The sequence below is a fragment of the Cetorhinus maximus genome, chromosome 7, assembly GCF_964194155.1.
Source record: "Cetorhinus maximus chromosome 7, sCetMax3.hap1.1, whole genome shotgun sequence".
NCBI lineage: Eukaryota > Metazoa > Chordata > Chondrichthyes > Lamniformes > Cetorhinidae > Cetorhinus > Cetorhinus maximus.
The window spans coordinates 32,455,371-32,480,080 of NC_135885.1; the positions used below are offsets into that span (position 1 = coordinate 32,455,371).

Genomic DNA, 24,710 nt, shown 5'->3' on the forward strand with positions numbered 1-24,710 from the left:
ATGGCAGGCGGGAGAGGAAAATATATTGTGAGAAGGCCAAAAATTGGTTTTACAGCATTGTAAAACCAGTTCACAGTTGTGCATTCCAGCCATCAATGGCGGGCCATGTTTCCCACCATGGCATGTCAGGAACGCCATTTCAATATATTTGCATCTCATTGTAAGGACTCCTCGCTGGACTCATCCCATGATGTTGGATCATAAGGACAGGTCAGCGTGCAATTAGAACAATGTGTTTCACAACTGTACATAAATGATGTGCAACTGGTGGTCTGCACTTAACTCGTGACTTTGCAGTTCGTTCGCCTACCTTGCATCGCGCAGCGCTTGTGATGATCAGCGCCAGGCTTTGCAGACCACCACATTGCTTTCAGGGGAGGTATCAGATGCAAGTCCTTACCTACCAGACCAGCAGCTTTTAATGGGCTGCAGTGTTAGGTCTGCACTGGGGAAGGGGGGGAAACTGGCCTCAGGCATAGGAAGGGGCTGCAGGGCTGGGCTGTACTTGGGGGCCAGAATGGGGAAGGTTGCACTCAGGTGCATGACTTAGGGAGGGTGTGGGGGTTAGCGTCCTCAGTGCCAAGATGGGGAAGAGAGTATGTTACAGAACGACATAGCCACTTGGGGCCAGAATGGGAGGAGCACTGAGTGAAGAAGCGCTTCAGTTTACATTGTTGAGCTTGCAAAGACTGTCCATTTCCCAGTCCAGGGAGGAGGAGGAGGAGGGCATGTCAGCATAGTCTCAATCGTGCCCAGCATATTGTGCGCAGGGCAATCTTGTAACATCAGACGCCTCGGTCCATGGGGTTTCTGGCATCATGCTGAGCCATAGAAGGCACAATCAGTCAGGGGAGGCACCTGCAGCCTATAGATGGGAAAAATACATTGTTGGGGTATCTGAGGGTGTGCTGGGGGCGGTGGGGGGGGGATGGTATATGTGTATCTGCAAGTGGTCTCAAGATTGGGGGGAGGGGTGAGATCCACATGGGGCATAGACATATTCACCTCAAAATGTTCAGGGGCTAACAAACAGATATCTGCCACAAACACGATGGGATTAAGGAATATAGGGGGAGGATTGAGAGGTCTTGGAGGGAGGGAAACCTGAACATTAAGCTTCTCCAGAACGATGGGAGGGGCTTCTATACTCACAAGCTGGTCTGGCAGTGAAAGCTCAGCACCACCATCTTCCACCCTGCAACGATGGCACAGTACAAAATTAAAATGAGGAGAAGCTCTGCTGGTGAGAGCTCTGCACGCAGATTGGAGGGCAAGTGCATGCACTAGGGGTGCCGATTAAAGGGGCACCCAACTGAAATGAGGCAAGAGGCACAACTGAGGCATGTTAGGAGCCTTTCAGTGACAATGCAGGGAATCAGGAAAGTGAAGCAATGATGCGCATTCATGCGAGACTAATCCTGCGAAGTGGCACTAATCGATCTCCTTGTTTTTAATCCCTTGTCTGTAGCGTGGAAATTCCCCAGAGCAGTAATGAACTACAGAGCAATTGGGTGACTGGATAAGCTTCAGAAGTGTGTTAGAATCATGGTGCCAGATGGTTCAAAGAAGAGAAGCCTTAGGCACCCCCCCACCCCCCGCCTTCGATTAATCTCACTTCCTGACTATCATTTCCCCTTGTGTTTATTCCAAAGAATGTGGTATTAGAGTGCAGTGAAAAGGGATCCCAGCGGCTAGGCTGAAAGCAGCACAACCAAACACCTAGCCAAAGCAATGTTACAGCAGTCAGTCATGTAAAGAGTTGCCTCCACATGTCCAGGGATCTGGTGACTCACATTTGCCACATGCTCCAAGAACTAGCACCACGGGGACTGGGAGGGCATCCATTACCAGTGGCTCCACAAGCAACAGCCGCACGCAACTTCTATGCCAGAGGCTCCTTCCAGAGCTTCACTGGAGATCTCTGCAGGTTCTCTCAAGAGTCCACACACAGATGTATACATGAGGTCACAGACATCCTTTTGGCAAAGGCTCGCAGTTGCATCAACTTCGACAGAGATCAAGCAAGCTAGGATGCCAGAACACTAGGCTTTGCTGAGTTTTCCGGATTCCCACAGGTCCAGGGTGCTGTCGACTACACTTATGGCTATAAAAGCTCCCTGGCTACAGGCACTCCAATACATAAGCAGGAAAGGCTACCACTCACTCAATGTACAGCTGGTCTGTGACCATAAGAAACTTATCATGCAGGTTTGTGCTGGATATCCAGGAAGCGTCCATGACTCATTCATCTTGAGTAGATCTCAGATCCCAGACATTTTCGCGGCACCGCACAGGATCCAGGACTGGCTTCTCAGTGACAAAGGGTACCCACATGACTGATGATGCCCGTGCAGCAGCCTCGTACTGCTGCAGAGAGAAGGTGCAAAGAGGCTCATGCTGCTAGCCAAACATTGGTGGAGCACACCATAGGGATCTTAAAGATGTGATTCTGACGCCTGGAAAGACCTGGCGGAGCACTCCAGTACACTCCCCAGAGGGTCTCGCGGATTACCATGGCTTGCTGCATGCTGTACAGCCCTCGTGCTGCAAAGTAGAGAGGACTTGCCAGATACCGACTTTGAGGAACTACATGTCTCCTCCAATGAGGAGGACATCAAAGGGGGTGAGGGCGTTGGGTTGGGGGAAGTCGAGGCTGCAGGGGAAGAGGCCATTGCATGGGCCAGACTAGGCAGGCATGTATGTGAGGCCCTCATTGTCACCAGATTGCACGAGGAGGATGACAAGTTGCACTGAGTACTTTTGGACAAGTGCCCTCCATCATGGGCCACATGAACACCAGTGTTGCTATTCCTCTCATTTCAACATGCACTTCAGTATGAGAGAGCACAGTTACACATGAAACTTACATTGCCCTGATCCTTTCAAGGAGGATGAAGCCTCGAGAGCATGTGTCCTTGCTGAGATGAGGTGCTAAGTGGAGGAGGGAATCCCAGCATCAGACATCAGAAGGTGCTGCCTCTTCAAGCATATCTTCAGCATCCCAGTTGCAGTGGCAGCCTACAAGAGCCAGGAGCTGTTCCACTACTCTCAGCGGGCTTATAGCTGTATGCCTTCAATGCAACAAAGCTCCCCAAGGAGATCCATCTCCAGCAACAGGACAACACATTCTGTGTAACATCGATGGTGAAACTGATAGGTGACACTTCAGCCAAGGCAGCCGAAGATGTTCCACAGGTGTACAATAATTCTGCAATGACTCAATGTCACCTTCTCTATCACATCAACATCTGGCACGCTCAGTTAGGGATGCTGGCCCGCTTTTATCCTCGCCTTACTATGCATGTGGACCACCTGAGGTTGACTGTTTCAACCACTTGCATGCCAGGCATTAAAATGATTCTTCTTTAAGACATACATTGTGCCCTCATGGCCAGCCCTGGCCCTTGCGAACTCCAAAATTCTCAGACACCACGAAGCCCTCAAGGTCACGAGTTGTTGCTAATAAAGAGCAAATTTCTGCTTCAGTACATCCTCGCTCCTACCCCATTGCTCCCCTCAACATTGCCTAAAGTTACGATGTGTGCTTCCAGAGCATACTCAAAGGCTCTATTGACCAACAAAAATCACCATTTGCAATTAGCATCACACGTCTTGGCGAGTGCTTCGGTGATGAGACGCACAGTGCTGCATCCCAACATTGTGATGAGAGTCTCGTGGCCACAGTACAGACAATTACAGGTTGAGAAACGTTCAAGGTTGTCAGTTCGAGTGCCACGGCAATAACGTGGCTGAGAAGGATAGAGCTTCAGCACCTTGAGGGGGCAAAGTCCTCCCACTTATTGGTCAGTTTAGCAGATGTGTACTCGGAAAGTCGGAAACGTGATTGGCAGACAGCAGTGCACACAAGCCCTGAGTATGGGCTCATAGCATGAAAACCCTACTGGAAGACACAGGGCACATGGAATTGGATGATATATGACCTTTCTCCAAACACATGTCTCCTTGTACACTACACCTTAACCTTTCAGGAATACAGACAAGATAGGAGAACAACTCTGCCTCAATCTTACACAGCCAAGAATAAACAAGACATGACCCTGCAAAGCATGTGAATGGGGTTCGTTCCACAAGCACATTTAACATTAAGGTTGAGGCTCACTGATGTCGAGAATGATCTGAAAAAGGGGCATACACTGTGGTGATATGGAAGCACACTACATAGATGAGAGGCCCATGAAAGAGGTCTGCGATAAATGGAGGAGAGACCATGGTATCACACCTGATTGACAGCAACAAAGCTTATCATTAAAAGGAAGCATACACATTTGTGAACATTATATTCACGTTGTATACCTGTGCCACCATTGTGTTCCTAAATCTTTTTACATTTCCTAACCCTACCGTTACATCCTGGTGTTTCCCCGACATCCACAGCGGAGGTGAAGGCAGCCTGCTGACTGCAGCACCCTGTTGGTTCTAATGACTTTTGCGGGTGCCCTTTGGAGGGCTGAGACCTGGAGTGCTCCAGCCTGTGTTGGAGGTCCTGCTGTGGGGCAGGTGCACCCTCCTGGCTGGGCAGTCCCAGAGCCACCTGGATGGATGGTCCTGCGGTGTTCAGCTGCTGGTCATCCTCTCTCTGGGTGCACGAGGGCCCCTGTGACTTCTTGAGGAAAAGGGACAGCTGGAGTAAGATCTAGGTGCCCCACCCCCATCCTCGTAGCCCTTGAAAGATGCCATCAATGGCTACAGTGATGGAGTGCAGCTCCTGCAGCAGTGCAGGACCGATGTCCTGGACCAAGGTCTCCATGGCAGCCGCCATCAAACCAGTGTTGACCTGGGTGCATTGGCATGTCGGCGCTATCACCTGAGACTGAACACAGACTGACTCCTCCATCATTCGTTGCAACCTGAGGAATGCAGCTGACATCCCTTCCTGACGTTCTCATGAATGTTGATGCAGTTCCACCAACTGAATTATGACCGAGCCTGGAGGCTCGTCATCTGACTCGGACTCCACAGATTCTTGGCCTCCAACAGTTCTCTGAGTGCTGGCGACCTCGGACGTCCCTGCCTCTGCCTGTTGTGGACCAGATTGTGATCCCAAGGCTGCTCTAGAAATATGCTCCCCGAGGTGTGTGTCTCTGCGATGTTGGATGGTGTGGGTGAGCGCCGTGATGGGTTTTGTATGGTGCTGTCTTCTGGTTCCTTATTCAAGGTCTCATGTGGGTTGGAGCTAAGAGGCTAGCTTGTGGATGCCCCTGGGCGCTTTCCATAGATGCCTATGAAAAAAAGGAGAGATAATTAGTGCATGGCAGGCGACTCTAAAACAGGACAATGCACTCCCAGTATGGTTGTCTGAGGGATGAGCAGGATGCTCACTTGCGTACCCACCTCGCCATTGGTGCAGGCACGGTTCATGCCCCCTCCGGCCAGCTTGATGGCTCGATTCTCATAGGGAGTGAGGACCTTGATTTCAGCCACTCGACCCCTGGTCTCTGAGCCCTCTCCTTTTGCTTGTGTACAAGCTTGTCCTACATAAAGACAGATAGAGAGGGTGAGCAGAACGCATGCGAGGGCATTTGATAAGGATAAAAGCACTATACTGTGGATGCTGGGAATCTGAAAGAAGAGTCATACGGATTGGAAACGTTAACTCTGTCTTTCCCTCCGCAGATGCTGCTGAATTTTTCCAGCAATTTTTGCATTTGATAAGGATGCCTGCCATGTGTAGGTGGCGAGTGCATGAATGGGATGAGGACACGAACTGCAGGGGATATGAGGCTAGATGGATATGTGAAGGTGTGTGTGAGGGTATGAGTGGTGATGATGTCCCTTGAGCTGCCAGCATGTGAGATGCCAGTGAATGTATGATGGGCTGGTGAGTGTGTAAGTTGAGAGTGATGAAATGGTTGACTTACCCTGGTGGCACGGATAAGGTCATTCATCCTCTTTCTGCACTGGGTGACTAACCTCTTCTGTGCTGCTTTGGCACTGACCACTGCTGCCACCGCCTGCCAAAGCAGTGTGTTGCGATTGGTGGACTTCCTCTGGCCATCGTGGGGTAGAGGACATTGTGGTGGGCCTCAGCTGTGTCCAGCAGATGTTCCAGGGAGGCGTCACTGAATTTAGGCACAGCTGTACTCTTCCCTTTCAGGTCCATCTGTATCATCTGTGGCAGTCCTGAGCTGTAGATATTGACAAAGCTGTGCATGGGTGCCGTTTAGATATGGTGCCCAGAGTGAGGAAGTGGTGAGCTCACAGCAGGGTGGGTGAATCAGAGGCTACCTGCCCATGATCCGGCGTGTTTCCCATGCGTGCATAATTATTGCAGCGGGAAGTGGATGATATGGCGCGAAAACCCACCATTGCATCTGGTGGGTAGAATGTCGTTTTTCATGCCTGCTGCCGCGCTTAGTGCGATGAGGGGAAAATCCCACCCAATGATTACATTTCTGTTTTAGTAGAATGTTTTTCTTTCTCAATTTGTAAGTTTGCAACACTACTTGACATGTTGCAAACCTACATCAAAAATGTTCTCTGATTAGTTAAATGGCCTTTAGTTATATGAACATAAGTAATAGGAGAAGGAGTAGGCCATTCGGCCCCTCAAGCCTGCCCCGCCATTCAATCAGATCATGGCTGATCTGCCTCAGGCCTCAACTCCTCTTTCGTGCCAGCTCCTCGTGGTCCTCAACTCCCTGAAGCTTGTATCTGTTGCTCAACCCAAAAATACAAAGATACACATAGTCACATCGTAGACATATTTAAAGGTCAGAACAGGAATGTTTCTTTTAGGTGAGTTGTCTTGCCAGTTTCTCAGTTGTGCCTCATCAGGGCGACTTATTGTCAGTGATCCAAGGATTACTACTGTCTGTGCTTGAAATTGTAAAAGTTAAAAAATAACTCCCAGGAGTAAGATGCTATTTATGAAATTAATTGTAAGCGACCTACTTCATATGTGTTCCCTAATTTGAGTGGCCTGGCTGTCAAGAATGTTGGGGTTGCATTAAGTAGAAGCCTGTTGCTTCTTTGAAAAAAGAACAAATTACCACAGTATGCTGGCAGTTGTATTCTTGAAGATGTGTTTTTGGAGAAAGTAAAGATAGATTGCTAAGTAAGAAGTTAAAATAAGTTGGTGATCAATTAGTAAAGGAACAAATTTGGATCAAACTGCCTATTTCTGTTCAAAAGATTTCCTTTGTCCCTAACCTTTAGCCACATGGAAAATAGGAAAAGAGATTGATAAGGAGGGAATAGTGCATAGGAATGCTTGAGGAAGGATGATTAAGACAGGAACAAAGGAAAATATGGGGATTGGAAAATTAAGACCCTGGTTTTCCCAGAGCTCAGTAGTAAGCTTTTTTTAAGTAGAGTGTTGGACTAAAGTATATTTGTGATCTATTTTAGGAAATGTCTTTAGCCCATTGCAACCAAGTGGCCATCTGAAATCTACAACTCCCCCTCCTACCACCACCAAAAGTGCTAGTTTGTCTAGAAAACATTCAACGGATTTTAATCAAGTGAACATCCTCTCACCACCTGCCATGTCTCCAGTGGGTTCGTCACAAAGTGAGTGGAATAACTAGCAACATATTTGTGGCTAGTTCACTATGTTAATGGTGTGCACATACGTCAATAAGCTAAATTGCTTGGTATGGCTTTTCCCTAAGAATACCTATTAATGTTGAATGTGTGCCACATTTAAATGTATAATTTAATTAAGTTTGATGTATATAATTGTATAATACAGCATTTTGTATGTCTGTGTACTCAAAATAGTCAAAGTAAAAATAAATGAGTGCTGTGGTTGACAATTTGAGACTTTTACAAGCATTGGTGTAAAATGAATGTATAAAAGAATTGATGACAAAAGGCAGTGGTAAATTCAAAGAATTACAAAACTTGAGCTTACATGCTTAAGTTGTTAACCTCTTAAGATAGCCTAGTTCTGTAAAACAAAGGTAGAAGATAAGTAAAATTACTTTATTACTGCAGAAAATAGATCACACATCAGCCTCAGAAATGATAAAATGGCATAGAAATTTGAATTAGAAATATATAATATGCCCAGAGATATCAACAGCTTGCATTTATATAGCACCTTTAACATAGTAAAACTTGCGCTTCACAGTAGTGCTATCAAATAAAATTTGACTCCAGCCTACAAAAGCAGATAATATGACAGGTAAGCAAAAGCTTGGTCAAAGACGTATGTTCAAACGAGCATCTTTAAAGAGGAGAGAAAGGCACAGGTGTTTAGGCAAGAAACTTCAGGGTTTGAGAACATAAAATATAAGAGCAGGAGTAGGCCATTTGGCCCCTTGAGCCTGCTCCGCCATTCAGCAAAAACATTGCGGACCTGATTGTGGCCTTAACTCCATTTTCCTGCCTGCTCCTCCCCACCCTCCTCCTCACCTGCCAATAATCCTTGACTCCCTTGTAAATCAAAAACCTATCTAGCTCAACCTTTAATATATTCAATAACCCAATCCCCATAGCTCTCTGGGACAGAGAATTCCAAAGATTAATGACCCTTTGAAAGAAGAAAATCCTCTTCATCTCGTCTTAAATGGGAGATCCCTTATTTTAAAACTGCATCCCCTGGTTCTAGATTTCTTGATTCCCCCATGAGGGGGAACATCCTCTCAGCATCTACCGTGTCAAGCCATTTCAGAATCCAATCATCTCTCATCCTTCTAAACTGCAACGAATATAGGCCCAGCCTGCTCAGTCTTCCATCGTAAGACAACCCCCTTCATCCCAAGAATCAACTTGGTGAACCTTCTCTGAACTGCATCCAATGCAAGTACGTCCCTCCTTAAGGTGGCCAAAACTTTACACTGTAATTTAGGTGTGGTCTCACCAGTGCCCTGTATAGTTGTAGCAAGACTTCCATTCTTTTATTCTCCATCCTTTTTGCCAACATCCTGTTTGCCTTCCCAATTACTTGCTATACCTGCATGCTAACTTTTGTGATTCATGTACAAGGATATCCAGATCCCTGTGTACAGCAGCATTGTGTAGCCTCCCTTCTTTTAAATAATATTCCACTTTTCTCTTCTTCCCACCAAAATGGACAACCTCACATTTTCCCATATTATACTTAATCTTCCAATTTTTTGTCCACTCACTTAACCCATCTATATCCCTCTGTAGACTCTGCGTCCTCCTCACAAATTGCTCTCATCTTTTGTGTCTTGTTTCTTGTGTCGTCAGCAAACATGGCTATGATATAGTCAGTCCCTTCATCCATTAATATAGTTTGTAAATAGTTGTGGCCTCAGCACTGATCCCTTTGGAAAATGACCCATCCCAACTCTCTGTTTCCAGTTAGATAGCCAATCCTCTATCCATGCTAATATATTACTCCCAATACCGTGGGACAACGAAGGCACAGCCACCGGTGATGAAGTGATGATATCGGCGATGCACAAGAGGTCAAAATTAGAGGGCTGTAGGGAAGAAGGAGGTTACAGAGATGGTGAGGGGGTAAGGTCATGGAAATTTGAAATGAAGAGGAGAACTTTAAAAATTATGTATTGCCGGACCAAGATCCGATGTCAATCAGTGAGCAAAGTGGCGATGGATGAATAGGACTTGATGCTTGAATTAATTGGTAGCAATTTTGCTTGTAGAATCACCCCACAACACCACTTGAGTATTTCACCCCACAACACTACTTGAACAAGTAATCTACTAGATGAAAACTACAGTGAAGGTCTGAGGAGTGATGTATTGTCTGTTTATGATAACATGTTAAACACAGGTTCTATCTACCTGACCTGGTGGTTCAGATGGATGTTAAAGGTTCTGCAGTACTATTTGGAGAAGAGCTGATCACTATTACACCCTCAATTAGTACGAGCTAAAACAGACATGGCTGTTTGTGGAATGTTGCTGGCACAGAATGGCTGCCATGTTTGACCATATAACAATCACTGCACTTCAACAAGTATTTCACTGTACAGTGCTTTGCAGTGTTTAGACATGAAAAGTGCTAATACATATTGTGATATATTTCAATGTAAATATTTTGTAGCAATGATTTTTGTTCATTACTACATTGCTGCTTCAGTGATTCTTTGTAAGTCACTACTTTCACACCATTGTAATAACTGCATCACCTTTACAATAGAGCTTTTCAGTTAACTGAAAAAGCAACTTAAAACCGAGAAATAACCAATACTTGAGAGTACCTTTGTGAAAATACAGGCGACGCTTGTTGAAAAAATTACCCAAGGGACAATTTTTTTATAATTTTATGATACGTGCAGGTACAATGCACGTTATTGAATTGTCATAGACCCTATATATGTATTGATATAAATGCATGTTAATTTGCTGACATCCAGTGTGTGCCTGCCCTTAGCGATGCTGAGTTTACTTCTCTAGCTGAGCTGAAAACACCATGTTTTCCCCCGATACAATTTATTCTTAACCTTTATACTCGAATCACTGAGGGTACATGCAGATAACCATTTAACCCTTCTTTAGAGCAAAGCAATTCCAGCATCTTTGAATTTTGGAATTTGTGTGAAGAGATTTACACACAGTAAAATCAGAAGCAACATTGCCATAAGTGTCCAGTGGTTGAATCTTCTAAAATATTTTAAGGATGATCATTTTTCTTGTAAAAGATAAACTTTGCATTGCCAGTGCCATGAGTATCAGTCTATACAAATCCAATCCTTTGGTGTCTTACAATTCAAGCTGTGTTAATGTCTTGAATCCAGCTCACTCTACATGAGTCCACACCAAGTCCCAACCATAAAGTCAGCCTCGAGACATTGGTGAGACAGGTAAACTTAACAATAAAAAGGAATTTTGGTAGATGGTAGAGGATCATATTAATTTTAAGATTAAACACTACATCCACTTAGGGGCATGAGTTGGTTTCAAATAGAATGTAGAGACTTTGTATATTTTAAGCTAGAAATGATTTGATATACAACATATATTATATACTTGATTCTATTTCACAGGTCATGGTTAGCAGGGCACCCAAGTCAGGGCAGTCACAAGAGATTGCCCACTGCTTTAAGAGAATTCCAGACCAAACAACATAGGGTTTCTTAAATGTATATTTAGTAGGATAGTTGTGCAGTTCAAGATGATGCGGATAAAGATTTCTAAAAGTTACTTACTAAGAATTTTTAAGCTTTATTTTGAAGTAAACTTTTAAGTAAAAATATAAGTGCACTGACAACTGGAGTGATCATTAAATCAAGAAATCTACTGGGGAAGTTGAGTTTAATCCTGGAAATTTAAAGCAATCTAAAATTATATAATTATATTCTTTTACTGCAAATTTCCTTTCTATAACCTTACAAGAAACCTAGTACTCAGTCCAGTAAGCAATCCTAAAGAACAGTTAAGGACAATTTTGGTACAGTTTATATCATATATGTTAATACCATCTTCACTATAGATTTTTAATATTATTTCAAGATGACATCATAACTGATGCACTCTGCAATTTGTACCTCATTTTACTTCACAATAATTAAAATTTATGTCTTGTACCACTTTAATTACCTAAAATGTGATATAAACAGAATAAAAAGCATTGGATGCAATGTCATATATACCCTGCTTGCTATATTAACTGTAACTTATCCTTCTACTTGTGGGGAACTCTTATCAGACTATAGATGGGTGCAAGCTTGGATATGATGATTTACTTATTCAATTTACTTGTCACACTTATTGTGCAACAAATGGAATAGATACAGTGCAATATGAACATGCTGCACACTTTTTACAAGATGACCATGCCTTCATTTACAGCTACACCTCAAATTGCTCACCTAGAACTGTAGATTGACAAGAATTCTTGTGCTGTGTAGCTAAATTGCCTTGTGCAAGTATAAAATCTGTAAAATAGTAGAGATACTCCAAAGATGAAAAATGTGATTTCTGTTTAATGAATGGGACTTATTTGTTAATTGGGATTAATTAAATTTAGGTTAAAAGAAGATCCTCAATTTTTCCTCAATACTAAGGTTCAAGAATGAGCATGTGTAGGATGCTATGGATAGTGGGACCATAGATTATATTGAAGGATGGTCCGGCATTACTAAGTGACCTTCCTTTTCTGTACTACTTTGCAATATGGTTAGTAAATGGTCTTATTATGTGGACAATGTAAGAACCTTAGGGAGATGGGATTGTTTGTTGTGTTTATTAGGATTGACATCAGAGGATTAGATTCCCTATCTCCAAAAAGAACCTGACCAGTATCGAATGCGTTAACCTCTCCACTGCCAGTAGTCAAAAGGAACCTTTCAGGAGAAACAGCCACTTTTCAAAATTTGCTAAGTGATCCTGCAGGGCATCTATAGAGCACAAAAAGTAACCACAATTTCTCCAAGCATAAGTACCTTACTTTTGCAGAGTAGGCTGGCCTATCTGTGCTAAAATTGCCACACTAGTTATCTGTGGTAAAGTGTAATATAAATTATGACAGTTATTATTTACTACTTAATATAGTGCATCATTCTTGCAGAACCTTACGACGTCTTTCCCTCCTAACATCCTTGGGGAAAACATTTTTTTCCTTTCCTGGGAGTTGTTTAATCTGCTTCTGCAAACTTATTTTTTTAAATCCTGTTTTTGATTTGTTGTGTAAATAATTTTACACTACTTCTACCCTCTTCATATTGAAGATTTGAAGAAATCAGTGGGATTATTTTCAAATCCCATGTTTGTGGTGCTCATAATCCAAATAAACTGATGATCACTGTCTGAAGAGTTCCTTATAAAGTGCATTAGTAATGGTAAATCACTAAAATATCTACTGGAGCTAAGTATTTCAGTAGCCTCACCTCTAAGTCAGAAGGCTGTGGATTCAAGTCCCACTCCAGGACTTGAGCACAAAAATCAAGGCTAGCTATGCTGAGGAAGCACTGCACTGCTGGAGGTGCCTTTGGGTGAAGCGCTGAACTGAGGCCCTGTCTGTCTTCTCAGATGGACATAAAAGATTCCATGGCACTATTTCAAAGAAGAGAGGGAAGTTATCCCCAGTGTCCGGGCCAATGTTTACCCTTCAATCAACATAACAAAAATAAAGATGATCTGGTCATCTCACCCTTCTTTGTAGGAACTTGCTATGTGCAAATTTGTTCCTTATCCTACATTACTACAGTGACTTCTCTTCAAAAGTACTTCATTGACTGTAAAATGCTTTGGGATGTCCACTGGTCATGAAAGACGCTATATAAATGCAAGTGTTTTTTTTTTTCTTAATAATTATTAAATTGAAGTTTGGGGAATTTATGCCTTGTGGAGATCTTTGTCTTGAAGGCCTTCAACCATTCTGGCTAAATTCTTTATGGTGGGCACTAAAGGCAAGCTTTGATAAAGTTGATCTACTTGATTTACAAATTTGGACAAACCAAACAAACAATATAATAGTCTTCAAGTTTGACCACCGCACAAGAGGAAAGTACCTCTATTACAAAAGGGCACATGAACTCAGAGAAATCATGAATCCAGTAGTGTAACAGATGATCTTAGTCAAGAAATGGATGAAAACATTAAATATTAAAGAAATAAAGGGCTTATAAATAGCTCAGGAAATAGGTGGCATGGGAAATGCAAAAAAAGTGCCAGGGATGGAAAATTTCAGTAAGAATTATTTATATATCAAAGCAGGTTTGAAATTGAAGATGTAACTGAAGTATGAAGTTTCTGGAACAAAAACAAAATCACCTGGAAAAACTCAGCAGGTCTGACAGCATCTGCGGAGAGGGATACAGTTGACGTTTCGAGTCCTTATGACCCTTCTTCAGAACTAAGACATATAGAAATGAGATGAAATATAAATTGGTAGAAGGGGGTGGGACAGGAGAGCTCGATAGGGGGACAGTGATAGGTGGAGGCCAAGAAGAGACTGCCAAAGATGCCATAAACAAAAGGACAAAGGGGTGATATTATCTAAAGGATGTGCTAATGGGAACATTAAGGGAAGCAAGCTAGTGGCAAATGGCCCTAGTGTGGGTGGGGTGGGGGAAGGGTTCGAAATGGGCTAAAAGGTGGAGATGAAACAATAGATCGAAATAAATTTAAAAATAGGAGGGGAAAGAAAAAAATATAGTTGTAAAAAAATTATAAATTATTGAAAAAAGTGGGATCGGAAAGGGAGTGGGGATGGAGGAGAGAGTTCATGATCTGAAATTGTTGAACTCAACATTTTAAGTCCAGAAGACTGTAAAGTGCCTAGTTGGAAGATGAGGTGCTGTTCCTCCAGTTTGCGTTGAGCTTCACTGGAACATTGCAGCAGGCCAAAGACAGACATGTGGGCATGAGAGCAGGGTGGTGTGTTGAAATGGCAAGCGACAGGGAGGTCTGGGTCATGCTTGCGGACAGACCGTAGGTGTTCCGCAAAGCAGTCACCCAGTCTGCGTTTGGTCTCTCTAATGTAGAGGAGACCGCATTGGGAGCAGCGAATGCAGTAGACTAAATTGAGGGAAGTGCAAATGAAGCGCTGCTTCACTTGAAAGGAGTGTTTGGGCCCTTGGACAGTGAGGAGGTTGCACCTTCTGCAGTTGCATGGGAAGGTGCCATGGGACGGGGTTGAGGTGTAGGGGGTGATGGAAGAGTGGACCAGGGTGTCCCGGAGGGAACGATCCCTACGGAAAGCCGCCGGGGGGGGTGAAGAGAAGATGTGTTTGGTGGTGGCATCAAGCTGGAGTTGGCGGAAATGGCGGAGGATGATCCTTTGAACGCGGAGGCTGGTGGGGTGATAAGTGAGGACAAGGGGGACCCTATCATGCTTCTGGGAGGGAGAGGAAGGTGTGAAGGCAGATACGCGGGAGATCGGCCGGACATGGTTGAGGGCCCTGTCTACTACCATAGGTGGAAAACTTCGGTTAAGGAAGAAGGAAGACATGTCAGAGGGAAGTTTCTGGAATCAGTCTTTGTACCAAAAGGTTAGAAAGTACCTAGGTAAAAAAGATTGTCTCAAGCTTCATTGGAGTAGTACATGAGGCCAGTGATTGCCTGAGGAGCATTTAAGAGTGCTATAACTACAGGATGGGAGACAAGTGAAACCAAATCAAAGTATAGGATTCAGTTGGATATCAAAGTTTATGCGCCGTAACAATACACAGAGAAAGAAAATTGCATTAATTTTATATATATTGCATGTACAATTCCCTTTTAAAACCTTTCTTCTGAAATTGAATCCATGGACACAGCACTTCAAAACAACCACCTATGCATATAAAAGGGCTAAGTTGATGTTCTTGAACCTAAACTTAATAGCTTTAATATAAGGTAGTGTCCCATCAGCTCCTCCTGATTAGGGTCTCCTTGCAGATTATCATATGGATTAGAACTTTCGGGTTTGCAAGATTTTTCTACCCCATTAGCTGTTTCAAAAACTCCTACATAGTTTCTGACTACATAGAACAAATTTGCTTCTTTGTCACTGTGTGGAATGTGAAGGAGACCTCACTGAGCTCCCTATTTGATAAAAGGAGTACTGAAATTAATATAACGCGTGTTCTCCTTCACTTAGCGTTCACATGGTACAAGTTCAAATTTCTGTTCACGTCTTTTATTTGTGGACTCCCAAGTTGATCTTTTGCTGTTTATTAAACAAGCTTTGTTTGCAAACTTTGCATGTTAGACTGTGTTCTAAGATATAATTTGACTTCATACAGTTTTTACGCTTCAAAGATAACCTTGTTGGAAGAGCTTTAAGACACTTGATAGAAGTGCAACTATTGTTAAAGATGCGTCCTTATCATTGGTACAAGTTGTTCTCAAACTTCAGTAATCTGCAAAAGTATATTAATTTTACAATCTCTGAAAGTTATCAATGGTTGCACATAAGACAATTTGTTTCTTTTGCATGCATGACAACTGCAACTTATGTATTAACTGCAAGATTATTACACTTAGAACTGCCTAAAAGTCTAATTCATCCCAACAGTTCATTATTCCATGTATGGCTAGGATGTGATATTAAACCATTTAATTGTACAAAATCACATGCTCTCTATTAGATATTTAACTATTTTGATGTATATAGGCAAAGCTTAAAAGTTATTTTATTCGTTCATGGGATGTGGGCATCACTGGCTAGGCCAACATTTATTGCCCATCCCTAATTACCCTTGAGAAGGTGGTGGTGAGCTTCCTTCTTGAACCACTGCAGTGTGCAGTTACTGATCTATATATGATATTTTGAAGTTACTGATTTATACCTGATGTATTTTTCCATTAACTATTCAAGCAGTGGAAGATTTCTTCAAAGTCTAGTTTTCCTAGCTGTATACTGCAACTACAATGTGTGAAGTTATTATATCATTCAAACTAAATGGATGGAGAGTGACTTGATTTACAGTTTACAGGTGACCTTGAAATCTATACAATTGCAAGTCACCATTTCTGTTTACTTGTGTGAACTATTTTTTTTCCCCTCGGCAATAACCTTAAGTGTTTCCTTTTGGACAGTTTTACAGAAAACCTCTACATCGGTTTTAAAGTAATAACGTGGCACTTTTTGTTTTCTTAATGAGCAGGATCTGGGACACCCAAGCCATCTACCCCCACACCAACCAACACCCCTTCATCAACTCCACACCCTTGTGATGTCCAAACCCCAGCATCTACAGCCACTCCCACAGCTACTCCTTCTACACAAGAATCAGGCCTCAATCCGCAGACCCTTTTAACCCCTTTTGCCCAACAGCAGATGGCTCTCAGTCAAGCTCTGCCAGTAATGACCATACCTCTTTCCAGTATGGTAACTTCCATTACAACAGGGAGTTCATCCACCCAGGTGATGACAAACCCAGCGGGTCTCAACTTCATCAATGTAGTGGGCTCTGTTTGGTAAGAATATTTCTAAATCTTTTTAAACCTATCAAATCATTTTAATTGGATGTATTAATCTTATAAAATTGAAGTGTATTTTTACTTTGATTCAATACTGTGGATTTTTGTTGCTGACTCTGACAACAGATTCTGGTTCAGCACCATATAATCAGCTTCTATATTCAGCATTGTTCATGTATCACAGGAGTAAATCCAGGTTGCCAGTGAAATACCATCACTTTTGATGCCTTTACGACAGATGGTAGCCATATCACATCTCTCTTCTATGCTACTCTACCTTCTTATTGTAGTATTTACTGTGATTCTGCGTAAGTTTGTTTTAAAGTTTTCCTAAAGCCTGTTTATTTCACTTTGTTTTACTTGTTGAAGAGATTTTGTGACTTGAAAAATGTAAAGAAAGTTTTAGTTTTCCAAGTGTATGTGACCATAAGACGTAGGAGCAGAAGTAGGCTGTTCGGCCCATTGAGTTTGCCCCATCTTTCAACTATACCATGGCTGACCTGATAATCCTCAACTCCATTTTCCTGCCTTTTCCCCATAACCCTTAATTCCCTTACTGATTAAAAATATGTTTATCTCAGCCTTGAATATACTTAATGACCCAGCCTCTACAGCCCTCTGCGGTAAAGAATTCCACAGATTGACTACCTTCTGAGAGGAGAAATTGCTCCTCATCTCAGAATCACAGAATCACACAGTGCAGAAGAGGCCCTTTGGCCCATCGAGTCTGCACCGACACGTGAGAAACACCTGACCGACCTACCTAATCCCATTTACCAACACTTGGCCCATAGCCTTGAATGTTATGACGTGCCAAGTGCTCATCCAGGTACCTTTTAAAGGGTGTGAGGCAACCCGCGTCCACCACCCTCCCAGGCAGCGCATTCCAGACCGTCCCCACCCTCTGGGTAAAAAAGTTTTTCCTCACATCCCCCCTAAACCTCTTGCCCCTCACCTTGAACTTGTGTCCCCTCATGACTGACCCTTCAACTAAGGGGAACAGCTGCTCCCTATCCACCCTGTCCATGCCCCTCATAATCTTGTACACCTCGATCAGGTCGCCCCTCAGTCTTCTCTGCTCTAACGAAAACAACTCAAGTCTATCCAACCTCTCTTCATAACTTAAATGTTTCATCCTAGGGAAAATGCTGGTGAATCTCCTCTGCACCCGCTCTAGTGCAATCACATCCATCCTATAATGTGGCAACCAGAACTGCACACAGTGCTCTAACTGTGGCCTCACCAAGGTTCTATACAACTCCAACATGACCCCCCTACTTTGTAATCTGTGCCTCGATTGATAAAGGCAAGTGTCCCATATGCCTTTTTCACCCCATTAACATGCCCCTCCGCCTTCAGAGATCTGTGGACACACACGCCAAGGTTCCTTTGTTCCTCAGAACTTCCTAGTGTCATGCTGTTCATTGAATACTTCCTTGTCAAATTACTTCTTCCAAAGTGTTTTCAGGGTTAAATTCCATCTGCCACTTATCTGCCCATTTGATCATCCCATCTATATCTTCCTGTAGCCCAAGACACTCAACCTCACTGTTAACCACCCGGCCAATATTTGTGTCATCCGCAAACTTACTAATCCTACCCCCCACCTATGTCATTTACATAAATGACGAGTAATAGGGGACCCAGCCCTGTGGTATGCCACTGGACACGGGCTTCCAGTCATTAAAGCAGCCTTCTGTCATCACCCTCTGTCTCCCACAACTAAGCCAATTTTGAATCCACCTTATCAAATTACCCTGTATCCCATGTGCATTTGCCTTCTTTATAAGTCTCCCATGTGGGACCTTGTCAAAGGCTTTGCTGAAACCCATATAAATCTCTGTTTTAGATGGGCACCCCCTTACTCTAATATTATGCCCTCTGGTCCTAGACTCTCCCACAAGGGGAAACAACCTCTCAGCATCTACCCTGTCAAGCCCCCTAAGAATCTTATATGTTTCAATAAGGTCACTTCACATTCTTCTAAACTCCAATGAGTACAGGCCCAACCGACTCAACCTCTCCTCATAAGAAAATCCCTCCATCCCCGGGATCAACCTAGTGAACCTTTTCTGGACTGCCTCCAATGCCAGTATGTTTCCTTAGATAAGGGGACCAAAACTGTAAGTGCTCATGGAAGTGGGAATAATATATTAGCATGGTTGGAGGATCAATCAAGGGACAGGAGGCAGAGAGCAGGAATAAATGGGGCATTTTTGAGTTGGCCGGCTGTATTTAGTCGTGTTGCAAGGATAGGTGCTGCGGCCTCAGCTATTTATAATCTATATTAATGATTTAGATGAAGAGACAGAAAGCAATATATTCCAATTAGCTGATGATACAAAGCTGGGTGGTAATGTAAGCTATGAGGAGGACTCGTGTAGACAAGTTAAGTGAGTGGGAAACAAGCTGGCAGATGGAGTATAATGTGGAGAAGTGTGAGGTTATTCATTTGGTAATAGAAAAGCAGAATTTTTTTTAAAGGTGTGAAAATTATAAATGTTGATATTCAGAGAGACTTGGGTACCCGTGCTCTTACAAAGAATACAAAGTTATGCAGTTATAGCAAGCAATTAGGAAGGCAAATGTCGTGTTTACCTTTATTTCAAGGGGACTAGAGTACAAGAACAAGGAAGCCTTTCTGCAATTGTGTAGGACTTTAGTGAGACCACACCTGGAGCCTTACGGAAGGATATCCTTACCTTGGAAGTGATACAGCAAAGGTTAACTAGATTGGTTTCTGGGATGAGATGGTTGTGCTACGATGAGAGGTTGATTAAATTGGGTCTGTATGGTCTGGAATTTAGAAGAATGAGAGATGATCTCATTGAAGCATACAGAATTCTGAAGGAGCTTGAAAGGATATAGACAATGAGAGGTTGTTTCCTCTGGCTGGGATATCTAGAACATGGGGTCACAATCTCAGGATAAGGGATCATTATTTAGGACTGAGCTGAGAAGAACTTTCTTCCAGAGGGTTGTGAATATTTTGAATCCTCTACCCCAGAGGGCTGTGTCATTGAGTATATTCAAGACTGATTGATAGATTTTTGATCTCACAGGGCAGAGTTGAGGCAGAAGATCAGCCATAATGAAATTGAATGGCAGAGCAGGTTCGAGGGTCCATATGGCCTAGTCCTTTTCCTATTTCTTATGTTCTTATGTAGTTAACTATCTCCAGTCACGCCTCCACTTTTGCAAGTGATTCCTCTTACTCCAGGGTCTTATTGAAGAACTTTGATAGAAGCTTGTGCACTTCATGTCAAACATAGAGGCTCTCCATGGCTACTTCTCTCCTCTGGCTTTTCCCTTGCCTCTAAATACTTAAAGACTAGTGGGTAGACCGGAGAGTAGAGGCCACAATCAGATCAGCCATGATCTTATCAAAAGGCTCAAGGGGCTGAATGGCCTACTCCTAATTTGTGTGTTCTGATATACTCCTACCAATCATCCTAAAAGAGCTCTCTTTCTCCACCACCCCCCTCATTTGACAGCCTGTGCTCCATCTCCCACAGAAACCATCAAACTTTTCTTCTCCATGAAACCCACCACTTGCTTTCTTGATGTAATCCCAATGTAGCTGAATTACTCAACTTCCACTTCGTGAACTCATATTTGCCAATAACATCTCAAAGTTTAGTTTTTTGCACAGCACTAGATGCTCTGATCCAAGTTCTCAATGACATTTGATGTGACTGAAGCTCCCTTTTTGTAACCCTTTGTCTCTTTGTTACCTTTGACATTACTGATCACTCCCTGCTAACTACCTCTTCTCCATGATCCAGCTCCACAGCACCATTCTCTTCCATTTCTACTTTAATTTAACCACAACAACTGCTTTTCCTGCCATATCCACATGGTCACTTGCAGTGTGTCCTAGGTCTCCATTCCTTCATTAAAAAGCTACCCTTGGTGACATGATCAAGAAGTCAGCTTACCTATATGTTACCTGTTCACCACTCGCAATGACTCCATTGGTTCCTTTAATTAATGTCCTTCATCTTAACTTTTGCAAAACCAAGAGTAGTATTTTTTCACTTCTGTCAGCACATGAAGGCTTCTTGCAGTGCTCTGTTAAGTTTTCTAAAATATGTTTGTCAATTTCCATGGCTGCCCTCTTTGGCTAATTTTGGTGAAGTGTAGCCACAATGCCCAGCTCAGTGCTGGCTGAACTCTATAATTCAGGTCCTTCCCCTTGCTATGACCATACTCCTTCAGTTTCCTTGTTGCGCTTTCACTTTTGCCTCACTGTTGCTGAAGCTCCAATTCACACCTTCACCTTGAATTGACTTGCTGCGGAGGTGGCGGCATAGTGGTACTGTCATTGGACTGGTAATCCAGAGATCCAGGGTAATGGGGACCTGGGTTTGAATCCCACCACGGCAGATGGTGGAATTTGAATTCAATAAAAATCTGGAATTAAAAGTCTGATGATGAACATGAAACCATTGCCGATTGTAGTAAATACGCATCTGATTCACTATGTCCTTTAGGGAAGGAAATCTGTCCTTACCTGGCCTGGCCGACATGTGACCCCCGACCCACAGCAATGTGGTTGTCTCTCAAATGCCCTCTAAACAAGGGCAATTAGGGATGGGCAATAAATGCTGGCCCAGCCAGTGACACTCACATCCCATGAACAAATGAAAAAAAACTTCTTGTTCAAACTGTGTGCACCTTTTGCATAACCAAAAGTCCATCTGGTCCATATTCTCTTTTGCCCAACAGTTATTCCACCCTTGTTGAACTACTAGCTCTCTGTGCACCAGTGAATCAAATTCAGTCCCTTACAATTAAAAAATAGAAAATACTGGGAAACACTTGGCAGATCATGCAGCAGCATCTGTGGAGAGAGAAAGACAGTTAATATTTCAGGTCGTCAGAAATTTCATCCAACCTCCTCAGAGGCTGCCTGATCTAAGTGTTTTCCAGTTTTTTTTGTATTTCAGATTTCCAGCATGCATAGTATCTTGCTTTTTTTTTGTTGTTCAGTTTCTTGTATTAGTTTTCAAAACACTCAGTGACCTCTTTACCCATTTTACACTTTCTGAGCAATTTTGTTTACCTTCTACCCGGGCTCTCCATCCTACCATCTGACATTGATCATTCAATCACTGTGCTTTGGCCATCTTGAATTTTTCCCTAAAGCCAATGATTGTTTCCTGGGCTAAGGTCAATAATCTTCTTTTGGACATCATGTGCTGAGCTGCAGCCTGTATCATGCTATTCCAGAACACTGAATTTAACTTTCAAGGTGGGCCTGCAGTTTGACAGTTTAATTTTACTTCAGGTATTTAACCTAAACCAGGAAAAACACATTCTTCCTCCTGAGTAGCACTGTCTGCTCCTATTAATTCAGTGATCTTTTGCTTGTGAAAAAGATGTATTATCCAATCATCTATCTCAAGCAATTATAATAAAACAACCAAGTTTTTTTCATGTCATTTCACAATCTACATTCAAATTAACAGATAATTTAAAATAAGTAATTTCAAATTGTTGCCTCTATGGGATTAGACCCTTGAAGTATGAAAAGGATGCTGATTGAAGAAGGAAGTTCAATTGCTTATCTTGTGCAGCCACCTTATTAAAAAGAAACATTTTCCATAATATAATGATCTGTATTCTTGCCTTCTCAAAAACAGTTGTCATTCCATGTGTTATTCCATATGGTAAAGGAATGATGAATTGCTCCATTTATATCAGTAGATTCTTAAACTGACTTCATTTAGGTGATATTCTTCAGTGGCACTATATAGATAAATCTTTATTCAAGGAAATGATGGCAGACATACAAAGTGGACAAAATTAATCTTATCTGAAAATTTTCCCAGCCCCCTGAATGTGTGACAATTAGTTTAATTGTACACTAATACTGTTACACATAGATTGTATTGTTCTATGAATAATTTTAATTGAAGAAATGTTACTTTTTAAAAACTTAAAGGAAGATATTAGATTTTTTTTCTTCCTATTTCCTAACAGTTCTCAAGTGTTCAGACCAAATTGATTTTGAAGAGTTAGAGTACACTGTAACAAGTCATACAGCAAAGGGTACAATATAATGAAAGTATATTTCTGTTGTTTATTCATGCATTACAAGAACAAAACTCAACTATCTGTTGTGGCATATTGAAAAGCCCTTATCAGAAATAAATAATTTATCACTATTCTTTAACCCTTTCTAATGTAAAACTTTTCCAAACTATCAACTTTTTGAACAAGTGAATCAGTTAAATCTTTTTCCCATCAGATTGGTAATAGCTGCTCACTGAGGGATAGCTTTTTAAATTTGCATAGCTGCCATTGCATTTTATCATTAATGTTAAAACTGGAATTGTAACTAGAAATGAATATTTTGAGTTCATTTTGTCTTGAAGGAAAAGGAGAGCCCAGGAAGTGTGTTTCCAGTATTAAGTACTCTCCTCTGTATGTGTTTGTATTATACATTTTTACCTTTTTTAAAGTACTTATCTCTTGAAACATGTTGGTAAATAGTTTTACTATCAGAGACTTAACATTCTAACCTCCATTCTCACCCAGAGCTGTTCCACTGATGTAGATTAAGGGTGCAGCTAATTTCACTTAAATGGATGTTTGTACTTTAAACAGACCTTTATGTCTATCTGAAAGCATTTGATCTGCATATCAACTGTGGGCACAACAGTACACATCTAACACAAACTTTATGCAGTACGAAGCTTCCAGATTGACATCCAGGCCCCGACTTCCAATTAACAGGCCAAGATACATCAGTTCTCTCTAACCTCCAACATCACAATGACTGCAGAAGTCGCTAGAGACTGAAATAGTGAATCTCCATGGAGAAAGAAAATTAATTTATAAAAGAATGAGCTGCTCTTTCTAATTATTATGGATATACTGCTGTACATTATATACTTAAATTTTCTTATCATTTAAAGTCAATAATTAATACCTGCATACTTTTAAAAATATTTTTAAATTGCCCATGTTAAATAAAATGCCATACTTGGCTATGGCACGTGGTCATTTTAGAATATAATTTGGCAATACAATTAAAATCAGTTGAGGCTTGGAATCTGTTTTGAGAGTTTTGAAATTATTGTTGATAGAAATTGCTAGCCCACTATTGTTTAAAGAGAAAATAAATCCAAAGATCTATCTGAAATTTGGGTTAATTTTGTTGCCTTCCCTGAATCCTTACACTTCTCTTTATTTCTTTTCTGAATGATTACAAGTAGACACAGTACTCCATGTGCAGTCTCAGTCATATTTTTTAAATGTTTCTTCTTTCTTGGTGTGGCATTCTGTGGTTCTAATTTCACGTTTTAACATTTTTGCTTGCCTTTGCAACTGCTACCCGACATTGTGATGACACTTGGACTGTTTGGTCAGCTTTTACACAAGATCTTTTCCCTGACTTATTTTTATTAAGTCTGTGCCTGCCTTGATTTATTTTCTGTAACCATATTAGGTTTGTAATTTCATGATTCTGCAGCTTTACAATAATTCTAGCATGTTTACTTTAAACCTTTTAGTTACAACTGATGCTGTAAGAAGTGGCCTAATAACTAAAATAAATCAGGAACATATGGATAATATATTTGTTTTTTCCCCTCTAGTGGAGCACAGACATTGATGAGTGGTTCAAATCCCATGCTGGGGAATAATACTGGTGCCATAACTCCTACAGGCATAAATCTAAGCAGCATTATACCACCAGCAGGACTGGTGCCAAGCTCCCTGCCAGCTGCCATGCAATCTGCAGCTCAAGCAGGTTAGTACTAAATAAGACACATGGTTGATGAGGTTCCTGAAATATTTTAAACAATTACTATTCATCCTGCTTTGGTTTTCTATTTTGGTATACCTGCACTTTAGGAAAACCCCTTGTCAAAGTCGCTAACCTTTCGATAGGAGTG

At 42.0% G+C, this 24,710-nt stretch overlaps 1 protein-coding gene across 10 annotated transcripts in view; it reads left to right on the forward strand.

The window, feature by feature from the left end:
* The window catches only part of supt20 (SPT20 homolog, SAGA complex component), an 89,858-nt gene that overhangs the window by 36,804 nt on the left and 28,344 nt on the right, over positions 1-24,710 (forward strand). For all 10 annotated transcript variants that reach the window (XM_078545290.1, XM_078545291.1, XM_078545292.1 and 7 more), the window contains exons 18-20: positions 7,369-7,530; positions 16,491-16,803; positions 24,411-24,565. In XM_078545290.1, the coding sequence (XP_078401416.1) occupies positions 7,369-7,530; positions 16,491-16,803; positions 24,411-24,565 (630 nt within the window). The remainder of the gene's footprint in view (positions 1-7,368; positions 7,531-16,490; positions 16,804-24,410; positions 24,566-24,710) is intronic.